This window comes from Ranitomeya variabilis, chromosome 6 (genome assembly GCF_051348905.1).
Source record: "Ranitomeya variabilis isolate aRanVar5 chromosome 6, aRanVar5.hap1, whole genome shotgun sequence".
Lineage (NCBI taxonomy): Eukaryota > Metazoa > Chordata > Amphibia > Anura > Dendrobatidae > Ranitomeya > Ranitomeya variabilis.
Window position 1 is genome coordinate 86,711,184 of NC_135237.1, and position 20,531 is coordinate 86,731,714.

Here is a 20,531-nt window from a genome sequence, read left to right on the forward strand (position 1 = left end):
CCCTCTCTCGTGGTGCTGTCATGGGCCTCCGAAAAATGCCGCTACCCGTAAGTAGCTTAATGCTTTTTTTCAGAAGAGGCAATTTGCATATTTAATTTCCCAGAGGAGCATTGCACGGCGAATAAGCCTCCTTACCTTGACAAGCCAGCTGGTATGTCACTCTCCATAAGGAGAAACGTTGCTCCTTATTCCCAACTAAAGTGTTTGCTGGCCTGTTTAGATGGGAGCAGTCGAAAAAGCACCGCTTGTCAAAACCAATGATTTTTAAGCTGACTTTAAAGTGAACCTGACAGCTGCCCGTTCTACGGGCAGCATGTATCAGGCACTGACTTAATGTCAGCCAGGTATGTTTGACTCTGAAATGCTGTGGCGTTTCAGAGAAAAACATACTTGAATAGCTGGGGACCAGTTGGCGCTGGAGACTATATGGACAGGTGGGTCCCCGGCCAGCTCCTCCCCCCGGCCAGCTTCTCCCCCCGGCCAGCTTCTCCCCCCGGCCAGCTTCTCCCCCCGGCCAGCTTCTCCCCCTGGCCAGCTTCTCCCCCCGGCCAGCTTCTCCCCCCGGCCAGCTTCTCCCCCCGGCCAGCTTCTCCCCCCGGCCAGCTTCTCCCCCCCGGCCAGCTTTTCCCCCCCGGCCAGCTTCTCCCCCCGGCCAGCTTCTCCCCCCCGGCCAGCTTTTCCCCCCCGGCCAGCTTCTCCCCCCCAGCCAGCTTCTCCCCCCAGCCAACTTCTCCCCCCAGCCAACTTCTCCCTTCCAGCTTCTCCCCCCCAGCCAGCTTCTCCCCCCCAGCCAGCTTCTCCCCCCCAGCCAGCTTCTCCCCCTAGCCAGCTTCTCCCCCTAGCCAGCTTCTCCCCCTAGCCAGCTTCTCCCCCCCCCCCCCCCAGCCAGCTTCTCCCCCCCCCCCCCCCCCTTCCAGCCAGCTTCTCCCCCCCGGCCAGCTTCTCCCCCCCGGCCAGCTTCTCCCCCCGGCCAGCTTCTCCCCCCGGCCAGCTTCTCCCCCCCAGCCAGCTTCTCCCCCCCAGCCAGCTTCTCCCCCCGGCCAGCTTCTCCCCCTGGCCAGCTTCTCCCCCCCGGCCAGCTTCTCCCCCCCGGCCAGCTTCTCCCCCCCAGCCAGCTTCTCCCCCCCAGCCAGCTTCTCCCCCTAGCCAGCTTCTCCCCCTAGCCAGCTTCTCCCCCCAGCCAACTTCTCCCCCCAGCCAACTTCTCCCTTCCAGCTTCTCCCCCCCAGCCAGCTTCTCCCCCCCAGCCAGCTTCTCCCCCCCAGCCAGCTTCTCCCCCTAGCCAGCTTCTCCCCCCCGCCAGCTTCTCCCCCCGCCAGCTTCTCCCCTCCAGGTTCTCCCCCGCAAGGTTCTCCCCCGCCAGCTTCTCCCTGCCCTCTGCTTACATGCGTGTAAACAATCGATGAGGCAGTAGGAGAAATCACACCAAATAAGGTCTAATAAACACAATAATATCCGTTGTTAAGGTATAGTAAGTAAGTGTCGGCTGCAGCAGATCTACAGGTCAGCAAGTGACCGTTTAGCATCAAAGTGAAAGGATTTCTGTGGACAATTTCTGTGCTGCTGAGTAGACAGATGTAGATCCAGGTGTGATGAGATACAAAATTAGTTGTTTGTTCAGCGCGTTTCGAAGTCGAGAGTTACTTCATCAGGCTATGACCAAGTGTATGATTACATGTGTATCATTACATGTGGTCATATCCTGATGAAGAAGTAACCCGTCGAATAAACAACTACTTTTCTACCTTTTCATACCTGGATCTAAGTCTGTCTGTTCAGCAGCGCAGAAATTGTCCACAGAAATCCTTTCACTTACGTGCGTGTATAGGGAGATACCTGTCACTCTAGGGCAGTGGGCTTGGAGAAGCTGCTGGGAGCCATCCTGTCTGACTACCTTACAGCACCGCTTGGTCCACAGATGCTTTTAAAGTAATTTTTCTCAGACATGGCTGATCATATAGCTTGCAGGGACTGTATAGCTGGCTGAGATCAAGTTCACTAACTAAAATCAATGTTCAGAGCAGCACATCTTCCTGTGTAATGTGCAGCCGATAACTGATAGTGTTCAAGCACAGAACGATCATTCAGATCAGCCTGCCCAAACAGATCACCTTGCATGTAGCCAATTAGCGGTTTTATTTCCAGCGAAGGTTGGTTCATGTAAATGGGCCCTCAGACATTAGATGAGCGCACTTTGCTTATAAAGCCCCCATGCCTTTACGTGAATGTCCTGGGTACATTGGTTTTTAAAGGGAAGCAGGTATTTGCTATCTGAGAGTAGCATAATTGGTAGAGACCCTGAATCCAGTGACGTATCACTTAGGTTACTGTGTGCAACCGTTCTGACACAATGACAGCTTTTACAGTTGTGCTCAAAACGATCCAAAACAAGGCCAAGTTGACCTGTCATTGGCTACAGCAGAACGAAGTGAAGGTTCTGGAGTGGCCATCTCAGTCTCCTGACCTCAATATCATTAAGACACTCTGGGGAGATCTCAAGCATGCAGTTCATGCTAGACAGCCCAGAAATTTACAGGAACTGGAGGCTGTTGGCCAAAAAGAGTGGGCAGCTTTACCATCTGAGAAAATAAAGAACCTCATCCACAAATACCACAAAAGACTTCAAGCTGCCATTGATGTTAGAGGGGACAATACACATCATTAAGAAATGGGGTATGTAAACTTTTGATCAGGGTCATTTGGATGTTTTGGTTTGTGAAATTGATTTTAAAATGGGAAAACACAGTAGTTTGACAATAAATAGCTTCACCGAACCACTAACCATGAGTGGGGAAAACATTTTGGTGTTATTCATATTCTCTGAAAAAAGGCGAAGAAAGCAAAAATTCTGCCGGGGTATGTAAACTTTTGAGCACAACTGTACATTTGGTAATGCAGCAGAGCTGAGAAAGCGAACACTGCACACTCCAGTCTTTGTGTACATAGCTGTAGACAGTGAGCTGCTTATCACAAGGGGCGGAGTCAGACTTGTAAGCACGCGGCCAGCTGATCACCAGGTGGTTAAAGCTTCAGTGTAAGTAAACTGAAGCACACAGCCGGACATGGGACACATCGTTATGTTCAGGGGTTTAATCCCTACCTCATGCTGTCCTCAGATTACATAGCAAATACCTGCTGACAGATTCCCTTATAAGTATAGTTGTGTTAGAAGCCTCATCCTGTTATTGTATGTACATTTGTTATTGTCTGATTGCACAGGGGTACATACTCTTCAGCTGACCCCATTACTTTACCCTGAAGAACAGTGAGAGATGCTGAAGCTATTTCCCGCAGTCTCTCACCCCGTATTTCCCAGCATGGTCCTGCACCGAGTCCCCGGACATTATGATCACTTGACAGTGCTAAATGTTTTCTTGCATTATAAATCTTCTAATAGGCGAGTCAAATTCCACATGAAAGATGATAGCAGCAGCTTAACATGAAGTATGTGTGCTCTGTCTGAGACGATGAAACGCCAAAACATTCTTGAAATGTCTCTTACAACGGATTCTTAAAAAAAAAAAAAAAAATCCCAATACCCCCTCCACTAAAAAAGTTCTTAATGTATTTATTGCATTTATATGTAATGCGTATCATCCGATCTAATAGGGGAAGTTCTGCTACGTCTCGTGTAATCATTCCGCCAAATGGGGCTGTCATAGACCCCGTTACAGGAACCATCCCCAGCGTCCACCCAACATGCTGGAAATTGCATTTCTGCTCTGGGATGTTTGGAGTCCGCACTTTATTAACCCTGTCTATTCATGGGAAGGTCTCCCAAGTTCTTCAGTACAGTTAGGCTCTATTCACATTGGATTATCGACTCAGAGACAGAACAGACACGATAGGAACATATTATTGGCTGATTTCATTTATTTTGCTTGTTTTCTGGTCATTCCACCTGCCATTTCATGCTCTTTCTTCTATCCCTCTTTGTATGTGCACTTGTCCCTGTACATTGTATACTACCAGTTCATGTTGACTGTGACCCATATGCTGTGGCAGGAGTTTGTAATGAACATGGGAAAACCTATGCACTGTACGCCATCACTGTCCAGCGGCGAGGCTTAGATGGCCTTGAAGAAATATGGAAAACCTATCGCCGTTACAGTGACTTCCATGACTTCCACATGCGGATCACTGAACAGGTATGGGATTAGGCATTTAAATGTCATTTATAGGGGACACTTCAATATTTGCCGTATAGGAATAGTTCTTTAAATGGTTTTCACATTACAAATATTTTTGGCAAATTGACTGGATATATAAAAAAGTCTACTGACTGAGCCCGTTTAATAAAGAAATTTGAGTCCCTCTCCATCAGAGAAAATAGAAAGCATGCAAGCGGCTGGCAAATAGTAAGCGTGCAAGCGACTGGCAAATAGTAAGCGTGCAAGCGGCTGGCAAATAGTAAGCATGCAAGCGGCTGGCAAATAGTAAGCATGCAAGCGGCTGGCAAATAGTAAGCATGCAAGTGGCTGACAAATAGTAAGCATGCAAACGGCTGGCAAATGGTAAGCATGGAAGTTGCTGGCAAAAAGTAATCATGGAAGTGGCTGACAAATAGTAAGCATGAAAACGGCTAGCAAATAGCATGGAAGTGGCTGGCAAATAGTAATCATGGAAGTGGCTGGCAAATAGTAAGCATGCAAACGGCTGGCAAATAGTAAGCATGGAAGTGGCTGGCAAATAGCATGCAAGCGGCTGGCAAATAGTAAGCGTGCAAGCGGCTGGCAAATAGAAAGCTTGCAAGCGGCTGGCAAACAGAAAGCGTGCAAGCGGCTGGCAAATAGAAAACGTGCATGCGGCTGGCAAATAGAAAGCGTGCATGCGGCTGGCAAATAGAAAGCGTGCATGCGGCTGGCAAATAGAAAGCGTGCATGCGGCTGGCAAATAAAGCGTGCATGCGGCTGGCAAATAGAAAGCGTGCAAGCGGCTGGCAAATAGAAAGCGTGCATGCGGCTGGCAAATAGAAAGCGTGCATGCGGCTGGCAAATAGAAAGCGTGCAAGCGTCTGGCAAATAGAAAGCGTGCATGCGGCTGGCAAATAGAAAGCGTGCAAGCATCTGGCATACGGAGAGCGTGCAAGCGCCTGGCATACGGAGAACGTGCAAGCATCTGGCATACGGAGAGCGTGCAAGCGCCTGGCATACGGAGAGCATGCAAGCGCCTGGCATACGGAGAGCGTGCAAATGCCTGGCTAAGGCTACGTTCACATTTGCGTCGTGCGCCGCAGCGTCGGCGCCGCAACGCACAACGCAAACAAAAACGCATGCACAACGCTGCGTTTTGCGCCGCATGCGTCCTTTTTTTGATTGATTTTGGACGCAGCAAAAATGCAACTTGCTGCGTCCTCTGCGCCCGCAGTGCGGCGCAAAACGCAAGTGCAACGCATGTCCATGCGCCCCCATGTTAAATATAGGGGCGCATGACGCATGCGGCGACGCTGCGGCGCCCGACGCTGCGGCGCAGACCGCAAATGTGAACGTAGACATACAGAGCACTGCTGGTAGACTGCAGCAGTGAATGGTAACCTAGGCTACAAGCAGTAAACGATAAACTGTAAATTGCAAAGTTGCTTGATTTTACAAGCATTTTGCAATTTTGTCTAATTAGTGTAATGAGAATACTACTGAAAGCTAGTGATATATTGTATCTTTGGCTACAACACGTTTATGGCCAACCATCACAGTATGTTCCTCCTGATGAAGCTGAATTACCAGTGAAACGTGGAGGGGGATTTTATGATAATTGTTATTATTGTGGTGGCTATCCCGGGCACAAGTGATGTGTGTGCTGCACACTCAGTCAGCATAGCCGTTGCAGCACTAGGAGACTTGAGGTCTTGTGCTCTCATATGGGAAACTCTGTACAGGGTTTGTATTGTAGTAATTTCTGTTATTGTTTGGTAGATCACATTATTCATTTTTGATCATATCAGAAGTGATGTGTTGGTATCAGTGGCCATTGTGGAAGATTGCATTTGTGCTGATATTGATGCTTCATTTCGGCAGTAATGTCCCCCACAGCTCCGCACTGACGCTCAACCCTATTTATGTTGTAACCAGATCATTTCTGGACTAATGCTGAGAGGTGCAGAAGAATGGCTGAGGAACAGTGGCTCAGATCAGTTGTTGCATTGGTCACAGGGCTTAGGGTGGAAAAAACTAAGCTTGGGAATTGAGTGTATAGGCTTTAAATGACAGCTTAGGGGTCTGTGGGGTCTGAGCGGAGACAGCTGGAAGCATTTCTGTCTACCACCAAAAGTGCTTTTAAATGGTTCACATGTATAGGAATAGTAACTTGTGAATTTGAGGTAAGGAGTCGCCATGATAATAATAATCTTACAATCTTTATTTTTAGATAGCTCTAACATATTCCGCAGCTCTTTACACTTTGCACACATTATCATTATCATGATGATTTCTTCTCATCGTGACTTCTGTAGTTTGTTCAATTTTATACGGAAACTCCGTCGATTCCTGCTCACCAGCTTGTGTTGGAGCCAGTCTGCACAATTGCAGCAACGTATGTTTTTCTCTGAAAAGCTTCTCTGAAAAATGGTTTATAGATTTGTATGGGAACTATAGAGCGAGAAGAGAAAAGTCCGCTCTAGTTGATGGACAGTTCTCCCATATTTGCAAAAGAGAAGCTACAGACAGGACAGCACAGGATTGCAGCTGATTCTTTCTTTGCGGTAAAACATTGTTTAAAAACAGGCAGTGAGATATTTTAACTTGCAGAAAGAATCAGCTGTAATCTTGTACTGTTCTGTCTGTATACATTTTTGCGTCCTCCCCTGCCCAGGAGCTGCGGTATGATCAGAGCAGGTTCCTGCACGGTCAGACACGGCCATTACACAGTACACAGCAGGGGCACATTTATAAGATTATCTCAGCACAGGAACATTTTTTTTAACACATCCAATTGTGGAACTTATTATTATTCCAAGATCTATTGATTAAAATGCTCTTTGTTCATGGGAAAACCTCTTTGAGGGTCTTTCGTAGCATTCTTTAATATTGTTCATCTTTATAAATCCTGGAAAGTTTGTAATATTGGGTTCTCGATTTTCTTCTAGTCTTTTTTAGTACATTATTATAATGGTAGCCATCTTAAAAGGATTTGGATAAATGCTCTACAGCATCCACACAGACTGTAAGCATCAATAGTTGAGAGATTTTCTTTGTGCAGTAGTTTTCTAGGCATGCTCTGTGATCTGTGCAGAGGTCACTGTGCAGGGAGGGGATGGGCTGTGTCCATCACTGAATGTGAATGCTCATGATCCTGTATTATAAATATGTAGGTGATGCCTTTCATTGTAATTCTGCCTGGTAACGACAGGATTACTGAAAAGTGATCTCTACAGGACAGGAAGTGGCCTGCGTGAAAAACTGCAAGTTTATTAGGATTCTTATTAATATATAGAGATTTGGCCTAGTTAAAAAAAAAAAAAAAGCTTCAAAACTTAATTTCACTTTCCCTTTTAAGCCAGCTTGTAATGGTAACTTTTCTCTGCCTGAAATAACTTGCCACTTTCTTTAGCAACATTTACTTGTTTGTTTTTATTTCTACATTTAATGGGAATCTGTCACAAGAATTTTGTGTAATTTAAGAGCAGCATGATGTAGGGCCGGAGATTCTAGCGATGTGTCACTTACTGGTCTGCATAATGTCACTGTGATATAATCACTGTGTTATCTGCTGCAGATCTAGCAGATCTCTGAATGCTGAGCTGTGTAACCCCACCCACACCGCTGATTGGCAGCTTTCAGCCAATCAGGTGTGGGGGCGGGGTTATACAGAGCAGGAGGACTATATGGCACAAGACACCTAGTCCTGCATTGATAATGTCCTTCTGACAAAACACAGCCTAGTAAGTGACACATCACTGAAATCAGGACCTTGGCCTACATCATGCTCACTCACATTATGTAGCAAGAACCTGCTGACAGATTCCCTTTACAGAGAGAATGAATCAATGTACAGTTATGACAAGTAACTTGTACAGATTTCAAATGTAGTAAGAAAACTAGACGTCCATTCAGTAGATGTCTATACAACTGCTACAGATGACTGTAGTCCTAAATCTCCAGAAAGTGTAAAGCAATAAGCAGTTTAGCTTAAGTGAATGGTAATTTTGTCTATCCGGGCCAAAGTTTGCGAAATGTGTCAGGAGTCTGTTCTATTGACCATTTAGTTTTCTAATAAGGCTGAATTAAGGAAATGTTGGTTCTTTGTTGGTTAATAATGTCTCAGTTGTAAATCGGTTGGTTGGCTGAAGTAAAGCAGATATCTGAATTTCCCCAGCTCTTCATTACATCTCCATCAGGTAATGGGGCGGATTGTGTTCAGCAGTTTGGGATTCTGTAACATCTGAAAACCAGTCAATAACGGAGTCTTGAATTCTCCCAGATTGAGAGGTTTTAAGGAAAAGTTGAACTTGTTGTTGAGATTCACGTTTTCTATTCAGCGCATAAGGCTGGTCTGTAATGCAGAAAATGAAGTGACTTAAGTGGCAAGTCTTAAGTAACGTATTTTGAACCTGAGCTGACCTCTCCAGATCCATTGTTCCAGTTGATGAGGCCATGTGAATGCAGATCCCCCTTCCAGCTGTCCATAAACTCCTGATCTCAAGGCTTAGCAGCATTTCCCACCCACTGAATTCAGTACTTGGTCTGCAATGTATAAAACCAGCCTAACACTTTCTCTCGTTTACCTTGTAACCTACCACGGGAAATGTTTTACCTGTTGTCAGGGTTTCCACACTATGAACAGCGCAGTGCCTGCGGTAGCATACACGTTAGGCATGTTTTTACACCAGAATATAAAGGTTTGCATTGTTCTTACTTATGTAGTACCCACGTGGTTTTGCAGCACGTTATAGACATCATCACTGTCCCCATTGGGGCTCACAATCTACATCCCCTATCAGTATGTCTTGGGAGTGTGGGGGGAAACCAGAGAACCCGGAGGAAACCCGCGCAAACACTGGGAGAACATACAAACTTCTTGCAGATGTTGTACTGGTTGGGTTTTGAACTCTGGACCAAGCACTGTAAGGCTGCAGTGCTAACCACTGAGTCACCTTTTAAAAGGAACCTGTCATCAGGTTTTTCCCGTAGAAAGTAGGGCCAGCACCTGTAAGCCCTGATATATAGCATTCTGGAATGATGTGCATTTGTCCCCAATCTGCTGTGCAGAACACAAAAATGACCTTTTTTTATACCCGCCTAGAGGGCAGTCCAGTCCGATTGGTGTCGCTGGTCTTGATCCGGCGCCTCCTCCTTGCGATTGCCGTCCTTCTTCTTACTTCATGTGGATGTCGTGTCCTACTTCATCCACACAGTGTTCTCCATGCGCTCCTGCGCAGGAGTACTTCTGTCTGCATTGCCGAGGGCAGAGCAAAGACTGTAGTGCGCATGCGCGGGGCAAAAGGCGTTGGTGCATGCACACTACAATACTTTACTCTGCCCTCAGCAAGGCCGAGAGAAGTAGTCCTGCACAGGAATGCAATGGAGGACACTGAGTATGACACAGGACATGTCATCCACATGATGTAAGGAGGAGGACGGAGATCATAGGAAGGGAGGAGGCCCCAAATCAAGAACCGTGACTCCCATCGGACCAGACTGCCCAGCCCCTTAGATATAATAAAAGGTCTTTATTGTGGGATGCAGAGCGCATTGGAGGCATACATACATCATACTAGAATGCTGTATATAAGGGCCTACAGGTGCTGGCACTACTTTATATGGGAAAATCCTGGGGACAGGTTCCCTTTAAGTCAATGATGTTGGATGTGATTTTCCAGGCAGACATGGGGGAGGAAAGCTTTGCTTTAATAAAGGGTTCTATCGGCTAAGACAGATGCTATCATTGGGCAGAAAACAACTCTGGGAAACATGTGAAGAATGTATTTTATAAAATTATCTAAGATCAGGTGATATCTGTTCTTATCGTTGACTTTGGCCTGAGCAGCTGAAGCAAGACGGATCAATAAAAGTATCAGGATTGGAAGTGTTTCTGCCCTCTCTTTGGTTGTGACACGAGTTATAGTAGATAAAATTGGAGGTTTATTGTCAACATGGTTCAGAGTCCACTGACTCCTTCCTCAGGACACCCATACAAAAATAGACTATGTTTGTCCTGAAGGAGTCAGTGGACTCTGAAACTCGTCAACAATAAACCTGCATTTTTATCTACTATAATTAGTGTCATAACTCCAGAGAGCACAGAAACACTTCCATCCGGTTACTTTAAATGATTTTCTATGGTTCTTCTGCACCTGGTCTCTAGGCTCCTTAGTGTTGCGTCTCATAACCTTATTCAGGATCTGGTGCTCTTATGGGATGCCTCCTGAGGTCCAGGAGTGGTGTGAATGGCCATCAAGTTCTTCACCCTCCTGCAACCCCTTGTACTCCGGTCACAGGGGGACAGACCTAGACTAAGGATCTCAGAAGACATTGGGTGAATGCCCAGGTAGAAGGCAGAAATCTGTAGATTCTCCATAAGCTTTATGAGGGGAGGCCCACCTCTACTTGACCCATGCTGTAGCTTTCTGGTGCCGAGGGATAGGGACCTTTTCCACTTCCCCTGAATGACTTAAAATATCGTAACCCAATATGTAGTAGCTGTAATAATAATAGTATTGGCAGATATTTCCTATCAGAAATGTAGTATAGTTTTTCTGATTTGCTATGTCTTTCCTCAGGTGCAGGCATTTTTGGAACTTGGGTATCCATGGTTATGACCACTAGCAACTAATTGTAACTATATATCGGTGGTCATAACCATGGATACCTAAGGTCCTGCAATGCCTGCACATGAGGTAAGCTACATAGCAAATCAGAAAAACTATACTACATATCTAATTGGAGAGCTTTGGTAATGTTGTTGTTGTTGTTATTATTGTACCTATTACATGTTGGGATAGGAGGATCTTGGAGATAGGAATACAAAGGCCACCTATAGAGGGTGGTTAATGTAACTAATCAGGAAGAAGTTCATCTTATTGTCACTCTGTTGCCTAGTTCAGCTGGACTTATAGGCCATACAAGTAATTTTACATACATATTTATTGGCATCTGTCTTTGTCCTTGTATCTTTCAGTAATAGATCATATGATGAGCTTCTTCAACAAGTCCGTATTCACAAAGCATTAGGGCAGTTTTTGTTCTGTTTGATTGGCCACAAACCCTGCAAATATCCCTCTGTGCATTGGAGTACTTTAATCTAATTTGTTTTTTTCGGACTCCCTTTTTCAGTTTGAAAATCTTGCCAGTGTCCTCAAGCTGCCAGGGAAGAAAACATTCAACAACATGGATAAGGAATTTTTGGAAAAGAGAAAAAATGATTTGAATGCGTATTTACAGGTAAGGAATTTTGTATTATTTTATGGCAGTAATACACAAATTACCATATGCCATGATGATTTATGGTCAGCCTTCATATGTTGCTATAATCAGGAATCATTGATATATAGCATTTATTGGGTATGGCCGTTTCCGGTAAGGTGTCTATTTGTAATATTTCTGCTCTTTTGACAGGTTAATCATTTGTGTTTTTTTGTAATTTCTCATAGTTATTACTAAGCCCTGAGTTGCTGAAGGCTTGTCCTGCCCTCGCACCTTGTGTATTCGACTTTCTGGAGAACAAAGCCTACAATAAAGGGAAGGGTGATTTTGCACGTAAGGTGTGTATTTACAGAAAAATATAAGATATTTATCTATCTATCTATCTATCTATCTATCTATCTATCTATCTATCTATCTATCTGTGAGTGTGTATATGTGTGTTTATATATATATATATATATATATATATATATATATATGCACACACACGTGTGTATATATATATATATATATATATATATGTGTGTGCATATATATGTATATAGATAGATAGAGATATATATATATATGTGTGTGCATATATATGTAGATAGATAGATATATATATGTATATATATATGTATATATATATATATATATATATATATATATATATATATATATATATATATATATATATATATATATATATATATATATATATACGCAAACCGTGTTCCAAATTATTATGCAAATTACATTTTTCTCGGATTTTCCTAAATGGTCGGTGCACATGAGTTAGTCTAATAAGTCATCACTCGATAGAGTATACATCGAATTTTATTGAAGAAACCTCCCAATGATAACAGTATAATCTCTAAAATGAATAAAAACTCACAATGCACTGTTCCAAATTATTAGGCACAGTAGAATTTCTAAACATTTCATGGGTTTTAAAGAACTGAAAATGCTAATTTGTGGAATTTGCAGCATTAGGAGGTCACATTCACTGAACAAAAAAGCTATTTAACTCCAAAACATCCTAACAGGCCAAGTTACATGTTAACATAGGAACCCTTCTTTGATATCACCTTCACAATTCTTGCATCCATTGAACTTGTGAGTTTTTGGAGAGTTTCTGCTTGTATTTCTTTGCATGAAGTCAGAATCGCCTCACAGAGCTGATATTTTGATGTGAACTGCCTCCCACCCTCATAGATCTTTTGCTTGATGATACTCCAAAGGTTCTCTATAGGGTTGAGGACAGGGAAAGATGGTGGCCACACCATGAGTTTATCTCCTTTTATGCCCATAGCAGCCAATGACTCGGAGGTATTCTTTGCAGCATGAGATGATGCATTGTCATGCAGGAAGATGATTTTGCTCCTGAAGGCACATTTCTGCTTTTTATACCATGGAGGAAAGTTGTCAGTCAGAAACTCTATATACTTTGCAGAGGTCATTTTCACTCCTTCAGGAACCTTAAAGGGCCCTACCAGCTGTTTCCCCATGATTCCGAACCAAAACATGACTCCTCCACCTCCTTGCTGACGTTGCAGCCTTGTTGGGACATGGTAACCATCCACTACTCCATCCATCTGGACCATCCAGGGTTGCTCGACACTCATCAGTAAACAAGACTGTTTGAAAATTAGTCTTCATGTATGTCTGGGCCCACTGCAACCGTTTCTGCTTGTGAACACTGTTTAGGGGTGGCCGAATAGTAGATTTATGCACCACAGCAAGCCTTTAAAGAATCCTACACCTTGAGGTTCGAGGGACTCCAGAGGCACCAGCAGCTTCAAATAACTGTTTGCTGCTTGGTAATGGTAATTTGGCAGCTGCTTTCTTAATCCAATGAATTTGTCTGGCAGAAACCTTCCTCATTATGCCTTTATCTGCATGAACTCTGTCTGTGCCCTGTTTCAGTCACAAATCTCTTCACAGTGTGATGATCATTTAAGTTTTCGTGAAATATCTAATGTTTTCATACCTTGTCCAAGGCATTGCACTATTTAATGCTTTTCAGCAGCAGAGAGCCTTTTTATTTCCCATATTGCTTGAAACCTGTGGCCTGCTTAATAATGTGGAACATCATTTTCAAGTAGTTTTCCTTTAATTAGAATCACCTGGAAAACTAATTATCACATGTGTTTAAGATTGATTTCAGTGATCCATTGAGCCCTGAGACACAATACCATCCACGAGTTTATTTGAAAAACAAAACAATTAAATCTTTATGACACTGAAATCCAATTTGCATAATAATTTGAAACACAGTGTGTGTGTATGTGTGTGTGTATATATATATATATATATATATATATATATATATATATATATATATATATATATATATATATATATATATATATATATATATATATCTCTATATATATCTCTATATATATATATATATATATATATATATATATATATCTCTATATATATATATATCTCTCTCTCTCTCAAGAGAGTACAGCTTAATGGCATAAGTGCACAACGTCATTGGGATCCTGTTGCAGGAGCCTGGTTTCCCCAGTGTAGGGTGCATATTCTCTAAAGGGACGGTCTACTGCTTGGATAACCCCTTCATAAATGCAACAGTGCCTCATATAAAATAAAAACTTCTGCAGCACTCATGTAACATATATATGTCAGAGAGATATGTCAGCGAGACAGTGCCGACATGGTTGGAATGGCGCCGGGGCGGGAGGTGAGTGTGTGCAGTTTTTATTTTACATAAGGCACTGATGCATTTATGAAGGGGTCGTCCAAGTAGTAGACAACCTCTTTAGTTGCTTTGGTCCTGATGTGGAATCGCAGCAATTCTGAGGCATCTGGAATTGGATATCTTCTGTGGAGAGCTCTTTGCGAGAAGGGTTGACACTTGCAATGACTGAAGTTGTACAGAATTGTGGTTTAGTTAGAGAGTATTTGTAATTTACCCGAATACAACTTTGCTAGTGTATCTAATTGTGTTTGAAATTTGTAGTAGCCCAAAAAATGCTGCTGAGGACATATTTATGTGCCCCAAAGTGATAACATTGAGAACCACAGCTCGCTGCTTAAAAAAAAAAAATAATAATAATAATAAACACGTTGCGTAGTTACATTGACAGAAAAAAAAATGTTATGTCTGTTGGAAGAACAAGAAAAAAAGGCACGAAAAAAAAATTGTCTTGATCATGAAGGTGTTAATATATATAAAAAACTATTTGAAGATATTTTTGTTTTAGAAGCCTAGCATCACCATCTCCATGGTACAATGGCCTTTTAATATTGCTGCATTCAGTCTGCGCAAATTCTAAGTGAATTGACCGCAGGAAAGTTTTTACCACTAATATTAGCTACCTTTTTTTACCTTGTAGATGGACACAATTGTAAATCCACTGCGCAATTCAATGAGAAATGTCTCCAATGCCGTGAAATCCATTCCAGACAGCTTAGCTGAAGGGATGAATAAGATGTCTGACAACGTGGGCAAAATGTCAGAAAAAATCGGACAAGATCTAAAGCAATCCCTTTTTAAGGTGTGTTCCTTGTTTGGGTGTTTTAAAATTATATCATATTGGACAAGAACACTCCAGACACCCGGGGCAGATACTGTGTGAGGGGCGAGCTAAGTCATGCATATGCTTTACTTTATTATTGATGTTCATGTTCTGATATTCTCAGTCTTCCATCTTATTTTATGATCATTCCTAAAGTTAGCCAAAATGTAACAATTCTCATCAATAATGGATAAATAACTACTGTATTTTTCAGACTATAAGACGCACCCGACCATAAGACCATTAGAGAAGCAAATTAGGAAAAAAATTGAAGTAAAAATGTGGTCAATTCTGTACTTAATATCCCCTATCCTGATAAATATGGTCCCCTCATCCACATCCTGATACACATGGCCCCTCATCCCTATCCTGGTATGTATGTCTCCTCAACCCTAGCCTGGTATGCATGCCCCCTTATCTTTAGACTGGTATTATTATTTATTTATATAGCACCATTGATTCCATGGTGCTGTACATGAGAAGGGGTTACATACAAATTACAGATATCACTTACAGTAAGCAAACTAACAATCACAGACTGATACAGAGGGGCGAGGACCCTACCCCTGTGGGCTTACAGGATGGTGGGGATGGAGACAATAGGTTGAGGGTTGTAGGAGCAACGGTGTTGGTGATGCATTGGTATGCATTGTCCCATCATCCCTATCCTGGCAGGAATGATCGCCCTCATCCCTATCCTGGTATGCAGGGTCCCTATCTCATCCTAGTATGCATGGCCCCATCTCTATCCTGGTATGCTGGGCCCCATCCTTATTCTGGTATGATTGGCCGCCACCCCCATCCTGGTATGCATGGTCACATCAAAACAAACAAAAAAAAAACACTTACCTTCCTGCACTCCCTCGCAGTGTCTTGTTCCGATTCCAGGAGCTGCTTTATACTTGTGCTAAGTGCATGTCAGGGACGTCATGCGGTGCTTGGAAGCCGAAGGGCAGCTGCCGGAATATTCACTGGCCTGCACGCTGGAACTGTACGTGCAGAGAGCAGTGAGTATTCATTGCTCTTCAGTAGTGCGCACAGTGTCACACTGCAGCTGCCGGCGGTCACGTGTGCTGCTACCAAAGAGAAATGAATATTCACCGCATTCCATTCCCATGGAACAAGATACTGCAAGGGAGCGCTGGGAAAGGAAGTGTAATGTTTTCTGATGGGGCCATGCATACCTGGACTGAGATGGGGGCCAATCATACCAGAATAAGGATAGGGCCATGCATGCCAATCATACCATGATGCTAAAGAGAAATTAATATTCAATGCCCTCCACACCCATGGGCGTGGAATGCAGTGAATACTCATGTCTGTTTAGCAGGAGGCACAGGAGTTGGCCGCAGCAGCCGGCTCCTTCCTCTGTGACCCGCTGCTCCTCCGATGCTGCTCCCCGCCAGAGCCAGTACATCCGGATTATAAGACGCATCCCCCATTTTCCTCCACATTTTTGTGCGTCTTATAGTTTGAAAAATACTGTAATCGTCCTGTGAACAAGGCTATTAATCTAAACTCTCTAGCACATCATTAAATTTGCTCTGGCACGGCAGGTTGACTAGGCTGACTATAGGGACAACAATAAAAAGGAAATAAATTTAGAATAATATATATATATATATATATATATATATATACATACACACACACACACATATATATGCGTGTGTGTGTATATATATGTATATATATATATATATACGTATGTGTGTGTGTATATATATATATATATATATATATATATATATATATATATATATATATATATATATATATATATTTATTAAGTATTTGATCCCGGGCTGATCTTGCAAGGTTTGCCCACTTACGAAGACGTGAACGGTCTATAATTTTAAGGGTAGGTTGACATAGAGTATCAAATATAAAATCCAGAAAATCACATTGTATAAATTTATTTGCATTTTGCCGGAGAAATAAGTATTTGATTCCCAGCCAACCATTAAGCGTTCTGGCTCCTACAGACTAGTTAGACGCTCCTAATCAATTCGTTACCTGCATTAAAGAAGGCTATCAAAAAAACTGACCGCCACATCCAAACATAAATCAGGTCAAAATAGGTGCTTACCTAGAGTCGCCAACTCGCATACAATGAAACCGATAAGGCAGCACTCTGTAGCGCTATAGAATGCAAACATAAAATATGAAAATATGTAAGAATTGCATAAATGCACTGTCTTACATATTCATCTTTTTAAAAGACTCTTGTCCACAGACTCAATTAATCAATCTGACACTAACCTTTAACATTGGCAAGACCAAAGAGCTTTATGAGGATGTCAGGGACAAGATCATAGACCTGCACAAAGCAGGAATGGGCTATAAAACCATAAGTAAGATGCTGGGTGAGAAGGAGACAATTGTTGGTGCAATAGTAAGAAAATGGAAGAAATACAAAATGACTGTAAGTCGACATTGATCTGGGGCACCATGCAAGATCTCACCTTGTGGGGTAACCTTGATCATGAGGAAAGTGAGAGATCAGCCTAAAACTACGCAGGGGAACTTGTTAATGATCTCAAAGCAGCTGGGACTAGTGTCACCAAGAAAACCATTGCTAAGTGCCCGCAAGGTCCCCCTGCTCAAGTAGACACATGTGCAGGCCCATCTGAAGTTTGCCAATGAACATCTGGATGATTCTGAGAGTGATTGGGAGAAGGTGCTGTGGTCAGATGAGACAATAATTGAGCCCTTTGGCATTAACTTAACTTGCCGTGTTTGGAGGAAGAGAAATGCTGCCTATGAGCCAAAGAACACCGTCCCCACTGTCAAGCATGGTGGTGGAAACATTATGTTTTTGTTGTGTGTCTCTGCTAAGGGCACAGGACTACTTCACCACATCAATGGGAGATTTGATGGAGTCATGTACCGTAAAATCCTGAGTGACAACCTCCTTCCCTCCACCAGTACATTTAAAAATAGGTCGTGGCTGTGTCTTCCAGCAAGACATTGACCCAAAACATACAGCAAAGGCAGCAAAGGAGTTGCTCAAAAAGAAGCACATTGAGGTCATGGAGTGGCCATAAGAAAACTTATGGAGGGAGTTGAAGCTCCGATTTGCAAAGTGACAGCTTCCAAATCTTAATGATTTAGAGATGATCTGCAAAGAGGAGTGGAGCACAAACCTCATCATCAAATACAAAAAACATCCGACTGCCGTGCAAGGGTTTTGCCAGAGGGATCAAATACTTATTTCTGACTGTAAAATGCAAGTAATTTTATATAATTTATACAAGGTGATTTTCTGGACTTTATTTTTGATATTTTATCTCTGAATGTTAAAATTAACCTACCCTTAAAATTATAGTCTGTTCAGGTCTTTGTCAGTGGGCAAACTTACAAAATCAGCAAGGGATCAAAGGATTGTTTAATTCACTGTGTGTGTGTATATGTGTGTGTGTAGGTGTGTATATATATTATTTATTCTCTTGTATATTATAACTTTGTTCATATATCCTATCCCCCCAGCCAACCTGCAGGGCCAGATGGCGTGCTAACTAGTTAATATTAATTGGTTTGTTTATGGGACTGTCAGTTAATTATCAATTTTCATCAGTTGGTATTTTAAAAAATAATACATATTAATAGTTATAGATTGTTGATCTTTTTTTATGGCATTCTTTTAGTTTTTTTTTTAACCAGATTAAAAACAAAGAATAAATGCAAAAACAACACTTAAAATGGATAAATAATATTTAACCCCAAAAAGTTTACCTTGATCAAAAAAGCAAATTTCAACTTCACTGTATTAACATTAATGTGAAAGCATTTTACATGCACCCTTGCCCATCTAGTTATGTATCCATATTACAGGCAATCTGTTATACCCATATTTACAGAAATTTGTCATTAATGTAATTTCAGACACTACTTTACAGGTGATACATACTATCTAAGGGCAAGGGAACAGTAGAAATTACGATACTGGATAAATAAATGTTTTTCTTTTAATTTCTTCTTACATTAAGGCTCCAATCCTCGTACCAAAGCCTGATTCAGATCCTGAACATTGCCGAGTGTCGGCTCAGCTGGATGACAATGTGAGTACAGTCACTTCTCTTAAAACATGTACAGTGGAATTAGTTCCTGTAGGGTATGTTTTAATACTCTGTGTTATTGGATTTGGTCCTTCCATGGAGGAACACTCGGGTATTTATGGAAATCACAGAATGGATAGGCATGTTAATGATATGGAAATGGTGAAAAAATTGAATCAACATTTTCAAAATATCTCAGGTATCAGTATCAAGTATGAGTGCCACACTCAGAAATGTCCGCACTTGTACACCTTGGCTGCTATTAATGAGGTTATTAATGGCTACCTGAGGAATGTTCTGCAGTGTTACAGGCCACTTTAGGCAATGCAGATTACTCCACACAATAATTACAGGAGAAAGCCAGGTGTGAAGTTCCCTCGTGAAGACCCATCATGGCATTGCCCACGTAGTCTACACATGGAGGCCACAGGCTCACATGACTCCATGGAGGTTGGAATGGGGGTCTGTCCTCTTCACCAATGAGTCCTTCTTTTGTCTTGGATGCATTGCTAACTGGAGATTGGTCTGGAGATCACATGGGCAACGCCATGAAGACTGTCACGAGGGAACGCCTTGCCGCTTTTACTCTTGGGATTATGTTGTGGGTTGGCATAATGTATGGTACCAGACCCCTATAGATTGTATTCTTCTGATTCTGGACTATTTAGTAAATGGAATATTTAAATGGAACCTTACACCCTTTTTATTACATATGGAAGCATTGGTATGTATAGATGCATGTTATACAATAAGAAGTGTACTATTTGTGGTAATTTTATGTGTCATGAAAAAAATCAGGCTGGAAGTGCATTGGAGGTGGGTTAGTTCACTTGAAAGTACAGGTGCTTGGCCAAGCCCCCAATGCCCTTCTGCAGGCCGCGCCCCCTGCTGCTTTCCCTCTGGCCGCGCCCCCCGGTGCTTTCCCTCTGGCCGCGCCCCCCGGTGCTTTCCCTCTGGCCGCGCCCCCCGGTGCTTTCCCTCTGGCCGCGCCCCCCCGGTGCTTTCCCTCTGGCCGCGCCCCCCCGGTGCTTTCCCTCTGGCCGCGCCCCCCCGGTGCTTTCCCTCTGGCCGCGCCCCCCCGGTGCTTTCCCTCTGGCCGCGCCCCCCCGGTGCTTTCCCTCTGGCCGCGCCCCCCCGGTGCTTTCCCTCTGGCCGCGCCCCCCCGGTGCTTTCCCTCTGGCCGCGCCCCCCCGGTGCTTTCCCTCTGGCCGCGCCCCCCCGGTGCTTTCCCTCTGGCCGCGCCCCCCCGGTGCCCTTCCAGCCTGACTTCTGGATTTCTGATGACTGAGACCCAAGATCTCTACAGAAAGGGTATCATTCTTATGGGTGGACAAGTGCCTATACATCAGTACCATATGGAAATATGTAAAAACTGATGACAATCCGACAAGTTCCCTAAATAGTGGAAGAACATTTTCGGACGTATGTTTGATCAATTCTCTTGTGGTCACTTGTAATTTTAATCCTCCAGATGGTTTTGAGTCTAATATTCACATTATATTGCATAAAGATAATTAAGATAATTAACGTTGGCTGACCGGTAAGATTACAGACACTTGGGATTTGCCTCCACCGTATATTCC

The 20,531-nt window shown here is 43.1% G+C and overlaps 1 protein-coding gene across 3 annotated transcripts in view; it reads left to right on the forward strand.

The window, feature by feature from the left end:
* SNX13 (sorting nexin 13) overlaps window positions 1-20,531 on the forward strand; it is a 126,097-nt gene that overhangs the window by 98,240 nt on the left and 7,326 nt on the right. For 2 of the 3 annotated variants that reach the window (XM_077268736.1, XM_077268739.1), the window contains 5 exons: window positions 3,973-4,148; window positions 11,268-11,375; window positions 11,585-11,695; window positions 14,708-14,869; window positions 18,880-18,951. In XM_077268736.1, the coding sequence (XP_077124851.1) occupies window positions 3,973-4,148; window positions 11,268-11,375; window positions 11,585-11,695; window positions 14,708-14,869; window positions 18,880-18,951 (629 nt within the window). The remainder of the gene's footprint in view (window positions 1-3,972; window positions 4,149-11,267; window positions 11,376-11,584; window positions 11,696-14,707; window positions 14,870-18,879; window positions 18,952-20,531) is intronic. The other variant, XM_077268738.1, reaches the window with a different exon arrangement.